Source organism: Mandrillus leucophaeus, unplaced genomic scaffold (genome assembly GCF_000951045.1).
Source record: "Mandrillus leucophaeus isolate KB7577 unplaced genomic scaffold, Mleu.le_1.0 Scaffold118, whole genome shotgun sequence".
Taxonomy (NCBI): Eukaryota; Metazoa; Chordata; class Mammalia; order Primates; family Cercopithecidae; genus Mandrillus; species Mandrillus leucophaeus.
In genome coordinates, this window is record NW_012100098.1 from 1,123,017 (window position 1) to 1,135,558 (window position 12,542).

Consider the following 12,542-nt stretch of genomic DNA (forward strand, 5'->3'; position numbering starts at 1 on the left):
GGAAGTTCTCGACCAGCGCCTTCTGGGCTGGAATCCAGAAGGTTCCAAGAGATCATCTGCCCCAGCCCTCTATCCCGGCGCCGGCATAGCCAAACTGACTGCTCTGGTCCTGAACCACATTCCAAGCAATGTTGCCTAGAAGAGGGGGGGATTCACCTGACCTATCGGCCCCTGAAATGCAATGATTTACTTGAGAATGTGTCCTCTGTGGAACCAGATAGATGGATGCAATGATCCGCCAAGTCTCACCTAACCCAGGACCCTCCAACCTCTCCCTTGAGACAATGGCATCGGCCTGTATCCCAAACCCAGCCACCCCCAGGCTGTTGTGGAGTTCAAATCCGTCTCCAAGTGTGGGTTGAGGCCATCTCACAGACAGACTGTGAGAAAATTAATTACTTAATATATGTAAACGAGCTTTGAAGATGAAAAGTGCAAACGCAGTCTCCTTAATAACATCTTCAAGACTTCACGGAGCCCCAGAGTCGCTGCTGAGCTCACCTTTAAGATGAGTCCGTGGGGAGTTGCTGGCAAACTTCCCAAGCCCATAAACAACATAAAATGGCTTTTCACTCCTTTTATGCAGCCAACCCCAGCTCTCCCCACCAATAAAAGGACCAGGGAGGATCAGAGAGACCAGAAGGATCCTGAGCCTCGCACTCTGCCGCCCGCACCGCCTTCCGCTGCCTCTCAGACTCCGCTCAGCCTCACACGATGTCGTGCCGCTCCTACAGGATCAGCTCAGGATGCGGGGTCACCAGGAACTTCAGCTCCTGCTCAGCTGTGGCCCCTAAAACTGGCAACCGCTGCTGCATCAGCGCCGCCCCCTACCGAGGGGTGTCCTGCTACCGGGGGCTGACGGGCTTCGGCAGCCGCAGCCTCTGCAACCTGGGCTCCTGCGGGCCCCGGATAGCTGTGGGTGGCTTCCGCGCTGGCTCCTGCGGACGCAGCTTTGGCTACCGCTCCGGGGGCGTGTGCGGGCCCAGCTCCCCATGCATCACCACCGTGTCGGTCAACGAGAGCCTCCTCACGCCCCTCAACCTGGAGATTGACCCCAACGCGCAGTGTGTGAAGCAGGAGGAGAAGGAGCAGATCAAGTCCCTCAACAGCAGGTTCGCAGCCTTCATCGACAAGGTGGGTGAGGCCTGAGACGGTCCAGAGAAGCCTCCAGCCCTGCCCTCCCTTGGCGAGGTCCCAGTCTGCTGAGGAGACAGGATGGCTGCCGGTTTGAGGCAGCAGAGGGAATGACGTGCAGACCCATACAGGTGGAAGGGTCAGTTTTCATCACTTAACTCCCGCAGTATTTAATGAGGTTCAGGTGTGGTCTAGAAATTGAGCCTGTGATCCAAAGTGTGTGTATGTGTGTGTGCATGTGTGTGTGTGCGTGTGTGTGTGTAGCGGTGTGTGTGCGTGTGTGTGTGTGTGTGGTGTGTGTATATGTGTGAGTGTGGGTACACGTGTGAGCATATGTGTGTGTGCATGCATGTGAGTGTGTATATGTGTTTGAGTGTATTTCTTGAGCCAAGATGACATAGCACTATCAGAACTGTGTCTGAAAAACCAGACTGGGCAGCAGATGCTGGAAGAGTGGGAGATAATGGGGAGACCAAAAGGCCTTGTGGCTCCTAGCCAGGCAGCCCGTGAAGGGGCTGAGGTAATGCCCAGAGCCACGCTGCCTCCCTCAAGTCCTTCCTGCATCACTGAGCATGTGAGACCCCAGGCAGGTTACTCTGCTGGACAACAGGACCTGCCTCATCCACCTGTGAGGATTAATGAGTCCATGCATGAAACATAATGGCAAATAGCACTCAATACATGTTAGCTGCTATTATCATTATTTTCCAAGGACAGTGGTAGGTGAGGAGGTGTAACAGCCAACCCAGGCCTGGCAGCCCCTTCATGAGAGAGAGCCGAAATGCAGATGGGGAGGTGGCCAGGTTGGCAGGAGGAGGCCCCCTAACGCAGCCAGAGTGTGGAGAACTCTGCATAGCTGTGAGTCTGCCGCTCAAGAAAGTTTTGTAGGGGGAAGCTGGAAGCCTCCTTCACAGGCTCCTCCTGTGTCCACAGGCCTCTAGCAGAGCAGAAGGACCAGCTTTGAGGGTCTAGGATCAGCGTTTGGGGGCAGATGCAGTGACCTTCCCGTTTTCACTCTTTCTTTAGTAATCTGAGTCTATCCTCACAGTGATGGTCTGGGGTGGGTATCAGCGTCTCCACTTACCAGACAGCAACTTGGAGCTGAGTGGGTGTATAAGAGCAGCTCAGACATGCTGTAGGGGCAGGCAGAGCATGCCTATCTCATGGTAAGACTATCGCTTACCATGAGCTGGGCATTTCATACCTTGGAGTCTCAATTTCCCCATGTGCAACATGGGTTAAGTAATATCTACATCCCACAGGGCTGTGATAATTGGATGGAATTGTTAGATGATATAGACATAGACACAGATATTAGACATGGATATGTATATCTTAGCACAGGCCTTGGCACTAAGTAGTAAATATTTAATAAGTGTTTGTTGCATATATGAACAAGTGAAGGACAACTGGTAATTATAATAATAGTTAAATACACTGAGCATTTACTACGTGTCAGGGACTGTTCTAAGCACTTGATACGCATTAACTTGTTCAATCTTCACAAGAGTGCTAAGACAGGCACTATTCGCTCCATTTTAGAAAGGAGAAAACTGAGCCCCAGGAGGTTAAACAACTTGCGCTTTAAAGTATCAAAACTGGGACTTGAAACAGATCTTTGGCTTTGAGTCAGGTTGCTTTCCCTCACACCCACAACGGCCTCCCTGGGGGCCTGGGAATGGGCCCCTGGAGCCGCAGACACTCAGCTTTATGGCTCAGCCCATTCAGCCAGCACCCGAGGGCAGAGAGAGCTGTGGGAAACCAGGCGCCTTGCGCTAGGCTCCCTCTGACCCTCTTCTCTCCACCTGAATGGCAGGTGCGCTTCCTGGAGCAGCAGAACAAGCTGCTGGAGACCAAATGGCAGTTCTACCAGAACCAGCGCTGCTGCGAGAGCAACCTGGAGCCACTGTTCAGTGGCTACATTGAGACTCTGCGGCGGGAGGCCGAGTGCGTGGAGGCCGACAGCGGGAGGCTGGCCTCAGAACTCAACCACGTGCAGGAGGTGCTGGAGGGCTACAAGAAGAAGTGAGTGCAGCAAGCTGGGGGGACTCAGGGGAAACTCAGAGAGAATGCTGGGAGGCTCTGCCCATAGCCCTCTTGCCACAGATTCTTTCAGATTCCAATAGCAGGCTGCCTGGAACCCAGAGCAGATATCCAGTGGGGCCTAGATGTCTTCAGATTCCTGGGATTCACCTCTAAGACTCCACCCCTGTGAGCCTTAGAGCTACTTCCGGGGAATGAAGAGAGGAAATCCAGTGGAATTCTGACACTCTGTATGTCCCTACCCTTCTCAGCTTACCTTTATGACATGGGCTCTGTGATCTCCCTGCCAATGGAACCAGCTCTCTTGGGACCTAGGATGCACAGATGATTTTAGACTTGGGAGAAGGAATGTGCATTCCTAACCCCATCTCAGAGGCAGAAGCACTGCGGTGGAATGAAGCCAGGCTGGGACAAGGGCTAGCCCATGAATAATACAGAGAATAGATCCTGGAGGGGCCAAGACAACATCTGGAGGGGATTAACCCCTTTTCAATCCCCTGAAGAACTTGCCCAGGAGTTGGGATGGTATTCAAGATCCAATTTCTCAGCTCCAGCCCTCTCTTTCCCACACCCAGGTATGAAGAGGAGGTGGCCCTGAGAGCCACGGCAGAGAATGAGTTTGTGGTTCTAAAGAAGGTGAGGGGCTGGTCATGGGGCAAGGAGGAGGGGGGCCCATCAGTGCAAACTCCAGCGAGGGGCAGTGTCACCACACTGACTAAAGGCACCTTCCTTTGATCTCCTCTCACATGCATGTCCCCTCCTCTTTGTCCCACTGCCAGGACGTGGACTGCGCCTACCTGCGGAAATCAGACCTGGAGGCCAATGTGGAGGCCCTGGTGGAAGAGTCTAGCTTCCTGAGGCGCCTCTATGAAGAGGTAAGGGGGCACCTGCCACCCAGCCAGGGAAGGTGGAGAGGTGTTTTGGAGACAGGGGAGCAGTGAGGCAAGGGTGCATGTGTGTGCCTATGTTTGCCAATGTGCAATGTAAGTGTGAAAAGAGCTTGCACATACGTGCCACGGGCCCACAATACAGAGGCCATGTCCAAGTTCATGCGTGTGAGGAGCATGGGGTATACATGTTCTTGGGCTGCTCTGTGTCTGTGACCTCTGCGTGTTGGTGTGCTGCCTGTGTGAGTGCCAGTCTAGAGATGGGCACCAGAGTGTGCATGTGTGGTGGGGGTCAGGATGACTTTGCACATAGGGCATGGTCCTGATTAATGGACTAATAACTCATCCTGGCATCCAAACCCCAACTCCCCTGCTGGGTGACTTTGGATCAGACCTTTTTCACCCTCTGGGCCTCAGTTTTCCCACTTTTAAGGCAGACACTGTTCCCAGATGGCCTCTACAGCCCCTTTCAGCTTTGTTGTTTGTAAGGAGCCTGTGCATGAGCGAGGGTGGTAGGAACAGAAGTCATGTAACCTTCATGACCAGTGCCTGGTCTAGGGAGCGGACATTGCCCCCTGGGGTGGATCATATGGCCCAGATCAGGCACCAGAAGCAAATGCACTGGCTGTTGGCCCCACAGGAGATCCGTGTTCTCCAAGCCCACATCTCAGACACCTCGGTCATAGTCAAGATGGACAACAGCCGAGACCTGAACATGGACTGCATCGTCGCTGAGATCAAGGCTCAGTATGACGATGTTGCCAGCCGCAGCCGGGCCGAGGCTGAGTCCTGGTACCGTAGCAAGGTGAGTGGCACAGGACACCTGCCTGCTAAGCATGGCAGTGGGAGGGATGTGAGGCATCTATTAGAAAAGGCTTCTCTTGCCTGGGAATTCTGATCCATGAGGACAGTACGAAAAAGTCCAATAGTTCTCAGGTTAGGGTGGCCGGGCAGGACTGCCATGTGTGGTTGCACAGGCTGAGCACTGTACAACCTGCACAATCATCCATGGTGCCCTGAATGGATGGGAAGTCCCACCCTGAGCCTCATGAGCATCTCTACTTCCCCCAGTGTGAGGAGATGAAGGCCACGGTGATCAGGCATGGGGAGACCCTGCGCCGCACCAAGGAGGAGATCAACGAGCTGAACCGCATGATCCAGAGGCTGACGGCCGAGATTGAGAATGCGAAGTGCCAGGTGGGGTCTGTGGAGGATTCAAATATCCAGCACGGGCAGGCTGCAGCACCTGGCCCTTAATCAGGCCTCACATTGTGCCCATGAGGAAGCAGGGACCCAGAAGGAGGGCAAGGGCTCTATCATATTTCACAGCACTCAGGCCATGTCACTAACTTCCAAAAGGAGGATCCAGCCCCTTCCTTGGCCACCCTGTGACTGCCATCAAGGAGAGATGGTGAAAAGCCCACCCATCTCCTCCCTTGTGTTCACAGCCCCATTAACTACCTGGCCATAGGCCAACCTTCTCTCCAGGACCCTCCTCTCCCTGCCCTAGCTCCATCAGCTTGGGCGAGCCAAGCTGTGCCTTCTCTCTCTCATTCTGGCCCTCATATCTTCACCCTGATAGCGTGCCAAGCTGGAGGCTGCTGTGGCCGAGGCAGAGCAGCAGGGTGAGGCGGCCCTCAGTGATGCCCGCTGCAAGCTGGCTGAGCTGGAGGGTGCCCTGCAGAAGGCCAAGCAGGACATGGCCTGCCTACTCAAGGAGTACCAGGAGGTGATGAACTCCAAGCTGGGCCTGGACATCGAGATCGCCACCTACAGGCGCCTGCTGGAGGGCGAGGAACACAGGTGGGGCTAAGAGGACTTTGTGGGGTTTCAGAGGTGGAGGCTGTGGTCCTCCAGGAGTGAATTTCCTTGAGCTGAGTGTGAGCTACAACTCTGGCCATGGCTAGTACAATAGCTCCAATAATAATAATGCTAACTGAGTGCTTCTGTGCTCAACCTGTGCTAAGTGTTTATTTTATAATCTTCACAATCCAATAAGATAGGTATGGTTTTTCCCATGTAAAGATAAAGAAGTAGGCTCAGAATTCAATGCCTTTATCACGGCTGCACAGTTAATAAGCAGAAGAGCTGGGACCTGCATCCAAGTCTCATGCCTCCCAAATCCGTCCTTGTTGAATAGCTTCCTACTGAAGCTGCTGCGTGGCCTGCCACATACGCCTGTGTGTTATGATGATGATGCACTTCTATATGCATTTAGCTCTTCGTTAACCACAAAGTCCTTTCATACCCTGCTGTATCTGATTCAGCTGTCCTTCCTGTGAGCTTGATTGGCACCATCCAGGCTGGTCACCATCACTCAAACTAGGGGCACTGTTCATAATCTTACCTGCTGCTGCTGAAAATCAGACAGCCTTGTCTTCATGGTTAAAACCAGCAAAGAAAGCAAGCATGTAATGCAGATTTGGGGGAGTCCTTCTTCCCTCTCAGGGGTAGACTCTGTACACAGGATAACCCTCTCTGTCCCCAGGCAACCATCAGTCTCAAGGAATCCAACTCAGTGTCTGCAACTAACAGAGTTTTCCTTCTCCCTAGGCTGTGTGAAGGTGTGGGCTCCGTGAATGTCTGTGAGTATCTGCCTGAAATTCTCCTAGAAAAATGGCTTTTTTGATGGAAAAGCTGAACTCATTGGCCTAACCCATGGAGCCTCAAGTGTTCCCCCAACTGTTTCGCCCTCCCCTGGCTCCTCAGTGGGGGCCATGACGGGTGTTAGAGAAAGCAGAGCTGAGTGCTCTTCACTAGTGTTGACAGTGAGCTATAGGCCATGGACCTGCGACCTGGAAGCTTTGCTCCCCGGGGTCCAGGGGTCCTCACTTCCTTCCTGCCACAGTCCCCTAGATGGACTGTGCGTCTCAGGAACAGGACCTGCATTGTTGACCACCAATTCCTTGCAGAGGGAGGCAGCTCCTGCAGTGCCCTGGGGCTTGTTGTAGGGTAGGTGAGATCGCAGGGAGCTGCTCACCCCTCCATGTCTCCTCTCTCCACAGGTGTCAGCAGCTCCCGTGGCGGAGTCTCCTCTGGGGGCCTCTCCTATAGCACCACCCCAGGGCGCCAGATCACTTCTGGCCCCTCAGCCATAGGGGGCAGCTTCACAGTGATGGCCCCTGACTCCTGTGCCCCCTGCCAGCCTCGCTCCTCCAGCTTCAGCTGCGGGAGTAGCCGGTCTGTCCGCTTTGCCTAGTAGAGTCATGGAACCAGGGCTTCCTGCCAACCGCCTACCTGCCTGCATCACTGCACTGAATGGCATGTGAATGTAAAATGCGTGCTTGCTTCCAGAATCTTCCAGATGTTCCTACAGAGGGAAAGACCCTCGGGCCGCTCCCCTGCACCTTCTCATGCTAGGGACATGCGTCCTAGTTGTCCTCCTGGCAGCATTTACAGAGGCGTTCCCAGCCCTTCACTCAACTCCTACTTAGCTCCAAAACACCTGTAGCCAATTTGCATTATTCCCCAAGTTCTCAGGGACAAGACCAGTCCCCCAGCGTGGTGGTCAGCAGGGAAGCTCCATCTCCTGGGTGGAGGCGCCATCCTAACCATCCAGCCACAACCTGAGAATCAGGGAGAAAGTCCCTCTTCAGCAGCCCCTCCCCCTGGCTGGGTAGAACGGTCCCCCAGCAAGCACTTGCCTGTTCATTCCCGTTCATGTTTTGCTTCTCTCTCGGACTGCCTTCCTGCTTCTGGGCTAACCTGTTCCAGCCAGGCTCCTCATGTGACCTCGCAGTCAAGAGGCCCATTATTGTGGGGCATCCTTTTGCCTACAGCCCCTGGTTAGGGAACTTTGGACGGGTCTTGCTGTTCAGTGCACCTTTGTACATTTCAAAGAAGACTCCATGGCTGCTCCAGATGCCCCCTTGCTGGGTGCGAGTGGGGACTGTCCAATGCAGCGCTGGTGGGACAGAGTCCAGCCACTTCCTAGGTCTCCCTCTTATGACTGTCTATGGGTGCATTGCCTTCTGGGTTGTCTCAATCTGTGTTTCAATAAACGCCGCTGCAATGCAAGGATGTGTGGTCTTGTGAACAACAACTTCTCCACTCCCTTCTTGCCTCTTCTGCAGCTGACCAATCCCAGCCCCCTCCCCATGCAGTGTTTCCCCAGTCACCCCCCAGAAACTCTGCTGCTTCCTGTCCACTTCCACAGTCTGATTCCACTTGTTCGCCCTCAGACCCCTCAGGCCTGGACCATAGCCCAGCTCCCCACGAATGGCCTCTTTCTCCCCGACCCACCCTGCGTACTCCCAGCAGCCAGAACTCCATCCCAAACTCACTGCTCTCACCTGCTCCTGCCTGGCTCAAGTCACTTCCCCGCACATGTGTGTGCTTCTTATGCCAAATGCAGGCTCCCTCCATCACCTCCTTCCCCAGGTACTCCTCAGCCCTGTCTAACCCCTCTACGCAGCGCTCATCCTCCCAATCATGGACCCCACCCCAAGAAGACAAGTCTACCCTCTGAGGCAGCCCAGAGCCACTCTCTCCTACATACCCCTTGTGGACACATAGCTCATCCCACATCCCTCCTCCCATTTGCCTTTGCTCAGGGCCCTCCTCTGCTCCCCATAGCTACCACCCTCATGCCCACGCCCTCCACCCCACCCCCCTACCCCATCACATAGTGTTTGGAACCCTGAGAATCTCTGGTTCTGTCTCTGCGGATCTGGGCCAAGGATGTCAATGGGTGTGTCTGGACCTGGATCAAGCTGGAAGTTCCATGAGGACAGGAAGTATCTCCTCCTGGCTCTGACCTTCCACTGAGTCCCAGGAAGGAGCTCCAAGATATGCCAGGCCTGGGATGTGCTGGATGAATGCAGGCAGCTGGTGCAGCCGGAGGTAGAGACATCCAGTCCCATTAGCTGTCAGTCATCAGGCCGGTGTCTGCCAGCCCCTCCCTGCTGCTGCATCCCACAGCCTCTTTCCCTGCAAGGAGAAGCTAAGGCCCTGTGCACCCTCACTTCAGGCCCAAAGGGCTGTAGCCCCACAGGAGGCTGCTGGCTGCTTCTGAGTGCTCAGGCTGCTACTCTGTTTGAGGTTTGCTAGCAGACACCTGGCGGGCTTCCTCCAAGTCTCTTGCCTGCTGCCTCCTTTCTCCCAGCTCTTTGGGCCCTGACAGCATGGTGACAATCACAATAGGCCAACTTTCAACTTAAGGGACATCATTCACCCACAGGAAATGTCAAATCCCAGGGGCTGAAACATCAGGAAATGGAAATTTGAGCCCCAATTCTGCCAAGACTGCCAGGTCTCGGCGAGTCCTTGGACAGAAAGTGGCTTCCATGCTTTGCATGTCAGTCTGGGGTCTGTGAGATGAGTGGGTAGAGTCCTTACCAGGTCTGCTGTCTCCTGTGGTTCTGAGATGCTACAGTGAGTCTATGCTTGGGGAAAACAGCTTAATGCTCCCATGGATCTGGGCTGAGCAAACTAAAATGCCAAATCTGATACCCAAAAAATAATGGCACCATGGATTGAAAAGTCAAACAGCCAGAACCTGGGAGATAGGAGTAACTTTTTTGATACATTTCCGTGCTTTGTGCGCAAATACCATTCAACAGATTCAGCTGGCCAGAGGTGCCTTTTGCTTATGGGGAGGTAAGCCTCTGCCCCAGCCCTCCTTGCAGCCAACAGCAAAAACCCACAGCAAGCTCTTCTGGCTCAAAGGATGCTAGGGCTCCTGTAGCTCTCTCCTGATCAAAGAACTATTCCCCACGGAATGCAAAGGGTATAGTCCAAAGGTGACTAGGGATTAACATTTTATTAGAAAGAAAAAATTCTGAAGACGTCAAGTGACCTGAAATCGAGAGATCGAGGAAAAGCCAGAAGTTCAAGAGGCCCAAACAATAAAGTGGGCCATGGGAGTGATCCCAGATCTCTGTCCTGGGCTCCCTCCTCCTTAGAAACATCACAAACCAAGCTAACACCAGCATCAGAGAAAATTAGACCTGCAGTCTGTATTCAGTTCTTATGTAAATATTAATGATATCCTTGCCCACAAACACACAAAACTTCCAGAGGATTCGAAGAATGGAAAATAATCCTTTCAAAGAAACAGATACACTTGGGATTTGTCATCTTTTCCTTTCTCCTGAAACCACTAATACTCCTCCACCAATTCTCAACCCACTCTGCTTCAGCCCATCCTCACAAACACCTATGCCCAAGAGAGTTCCTTCCCCCAGCCCGTGTTTCCAACTGTTCCCTGCTTGAATCTTTGGGATCTCAGAAAAATAGAATTTTGTGTTACTACTCACCTTAGACAAGCATAGTTAGGAACACAAATTAACCACATTATCAAGAAAATTACCAAGTGTGTTCTGTGTAGACACGGACATGACCATGTGGGAATTCATGTCCCCTTGTCTGGGTTATTCACACCCCTGCCTCTCTCTGGGAACATAAGCATTAGGAGGTGACTGTACTAAGTGCTTTGCTCATTGAAGATTAGAGCAACAACGACATGGGCACTAAGCACCACTCTCCTTGGGTGTAGGGATGTGCCAGGCAGAACAAACAATGGGATAGGCTTAGTTCACACAGCCTCAGGCCTCCTTCCTGCTTCCCCCAATCCCCAACCTGTGTATGCCTGGAAATCCCTGCTCATTTCCGATTTGTTCAAAAACCGGGGGCTCCCTCATATTGGCAGGAGAGCAGCCAGGGAGTGGAGTGAGGCGGGGAAGGACAGCACTCATAGGATAAGCTTATTCATTAAAAATGAAGAAAATACCCAAGACACTCAGATAAATAGCCACCCTCCACCACCAACAAAAAGGAAAAACAGACCCTTCCCCATTCCACAGTCCCATGCCCCAGGGCAGTGAATGTCCCCCTGAGACCCCCAAAGTGTCGTCAGAGTCACTCTGGCGACCCTTTTAACCTGGCTTTACCGCTGCTCGGTGGGATCCCCACTGTGATGGGCAGGCCGCTGCAAGACCCTTTGGTCCGGGAGACAGAGACAAGGGGAGCACCACCCTACTAAGATAGACCTCGGTCAGCCCAGGTCAAGTCCCTGCCTGGCCATTGTGGTCCCTGAAACAGAGTCTGAAGGCATCAGAACTGCGTGGCCGAGGAGAACCGTTCTAAGGCTCTTCTCTGTTAAGGTGCCCGTGCAGTGCTGGCCCTCTGGGTGCGACAGACTCGGGATTGGAAGGCGAGTCACAGTCCAGGCCAGCAGGACTTCCCTAGCCTCGGTGGTTCACAGGTCACCGGGGTGGGAACAGTTTACAGCCTAACAAGGGACCTGCAGGTCCTCCCTGCCGGTCCCCACTTTGGTCCTGTCTCCCGTTGAGGCCACCATTGTCCCCCACCTCCCCACCCATGAGAATCAGGGGCCGCCCTACCCCCACCCTCCTACCCCCACCCTAGCTTTCCTCGCGGTCGCCCCGTGCCCTGCCCTGCCCGCCTGCCCACCGTCACGTCCTGCCACCAGGTACCCTGCGCGCATCTCCAGATGCACGGCGCGGCGACCCTCTGCTGGAACCCCGGGATCAGATCCGCAAAGGCCTTGCGTCCTTGGCTCATGCGGGGTTCCAGCCTTGGCGCCTCTGGCCCCGGACCGGTTCCCGAGTCATCTGCCGTCCGCCAGGATCCCGCCGCCCGCGCCTCCCTCAAATGCGCCCACCCTCCACACCTGGGCCCTGGCCGCCCCGCTTCGCCCCTGCCCGAGAGCTCCCCGCGTCCCGCCCGTAACCTCCAATCCCAGTGGTGAGGGGCCTGGAGGGACAGGAGGGCGAGCTGGACGCGACCCGCCCGCCGTTTTGGGGTAGTGGGCAGGGTGTTTGGGGGTTGTTGGCTGCTCAGGGCTGCCCCGTGACACGCCCATAGCCCCTTGGCCAGGGTCGGCGCCCTCCTCTCCGAAGTCTAGGTGCCTAGTGCATCCTGGCGCAGAGGTTTCTTAAAGACCCTAGAGGGTTGCCGTCAGCAGTGAGTGGGATGTGGGGAGTGAACCCGCGGGTAGTCAAAAGGCCAGACCCTGTTCCCCTAGACTCCGCCCCTAGGCCGGGTGCCACACCATTGCCTTAGCGGGTCCGGAGCTGGTATCGGAAGGTCTGGCAGTGTGCGTGCGCACCTTGGAGAAGAAAAGAAATAAAATAAAATAAAAATTTAAAGACTTTTCCATGTCATGAGATCAGATAGGCATTCTTGTGGCAAAAATTTTTCCTACCCAGTCAGGCTTTAAACAAACAAAAAAAAAAACTTAAAAAAAAAAAGTTCCAAACAAAATAAGGTGGGAGAAATAGTTCTTCCTGTACAAGTGAAAGAAAATTGACCCTCAGAAACCCCTGTCTCCATTCATCACATACAGGTGAGACAGCCCTAGGTAGGACTTCTAGGGAACTGTCAGTTCAAGAGTAGGCCAGACACAGAGTTCACCAATCAATTGCCTCTGACCAGGTTGGAAGGGCAAATGCCTTCCAACCACGGGTCTGAGCTTTGATCCTGGGTTCCTACACAAGAAGCTTGTATTAACCGCCC

General features: G+C 54.0%; 1 protein-coding gene across 2 annotated transcripts; it reads left to right on the forward strand.

The window, feature by feature from the left end:
- Positions 1-594: 594 nt before the first annotated feature.
- KRT85 (keratin 85, type II) lies at positions 595-8,081 on the forward strand. 2 transcript variants are annotated; one of them, XM_012002207.1, is made up of 9 exons: positions 595-1,134; positions 2,951-3,159; positions 3,753-3,813; positions 3,957-4,052; positions 4,705-4,869; positions 5,136-5,261; positions 5,647-5,867; positions 6,618-6,649; positions 7,070-8,081. In XM_012002207.1, exons 1-9 carry the CDS (start codon positions 715-717, stop codon positions 7,261-7,263), a joined length of 1,524 nt encoding a protein of 507 aa, XP_011857597.1. In that variant the 5' UTR covers positions 595-714; the 3' UTR covers positions 7,264-8,081. The 2 variants fall into 2 exon arrangements, with proteins under 2 accessions (XP_011857597.1, XP_011857606.1); XM_012002216.1 differs by lacking the exons at positions 595-1,134; positions 2,951-3,159; positions 3,753-3,813 and adding an exon at positions 3,700-3,733 and having other exon boundaries at positions 3,937-4,052; positions 7,070-7,263.
- Positions 8,082-12,542: the final 4,461 nt, after the last annotated feature.

What these genes read in the sequence shown, in the direction of transcription:
- KRT85 (XM_012002207.1), top strand. Translation starts at nt 715, where the DNA reads ATGTCGTGCCGCTCCTACAGGATCAGCTCAGGATGCGGGGTCACCAGG. An exon ending in TGAGGCGCCTCTATGAAGAG is followed by an intron (nt 4,053 to 4,704) that starts GTAAGGGGGCAC and finishes TTGGCCCCACAG; the next exon opens with GAGATCCGTGTTCTCCAAGC. An exon ending in TGTGGGCTCCGTGAATGTCT is followed by an intron (nt 6,650 to 7,069) that starts GTGAGTATCTGC and finishes CTCTCTCCACAG; the next exon opens with GTGTCAGCAGCTCCCGTGGC.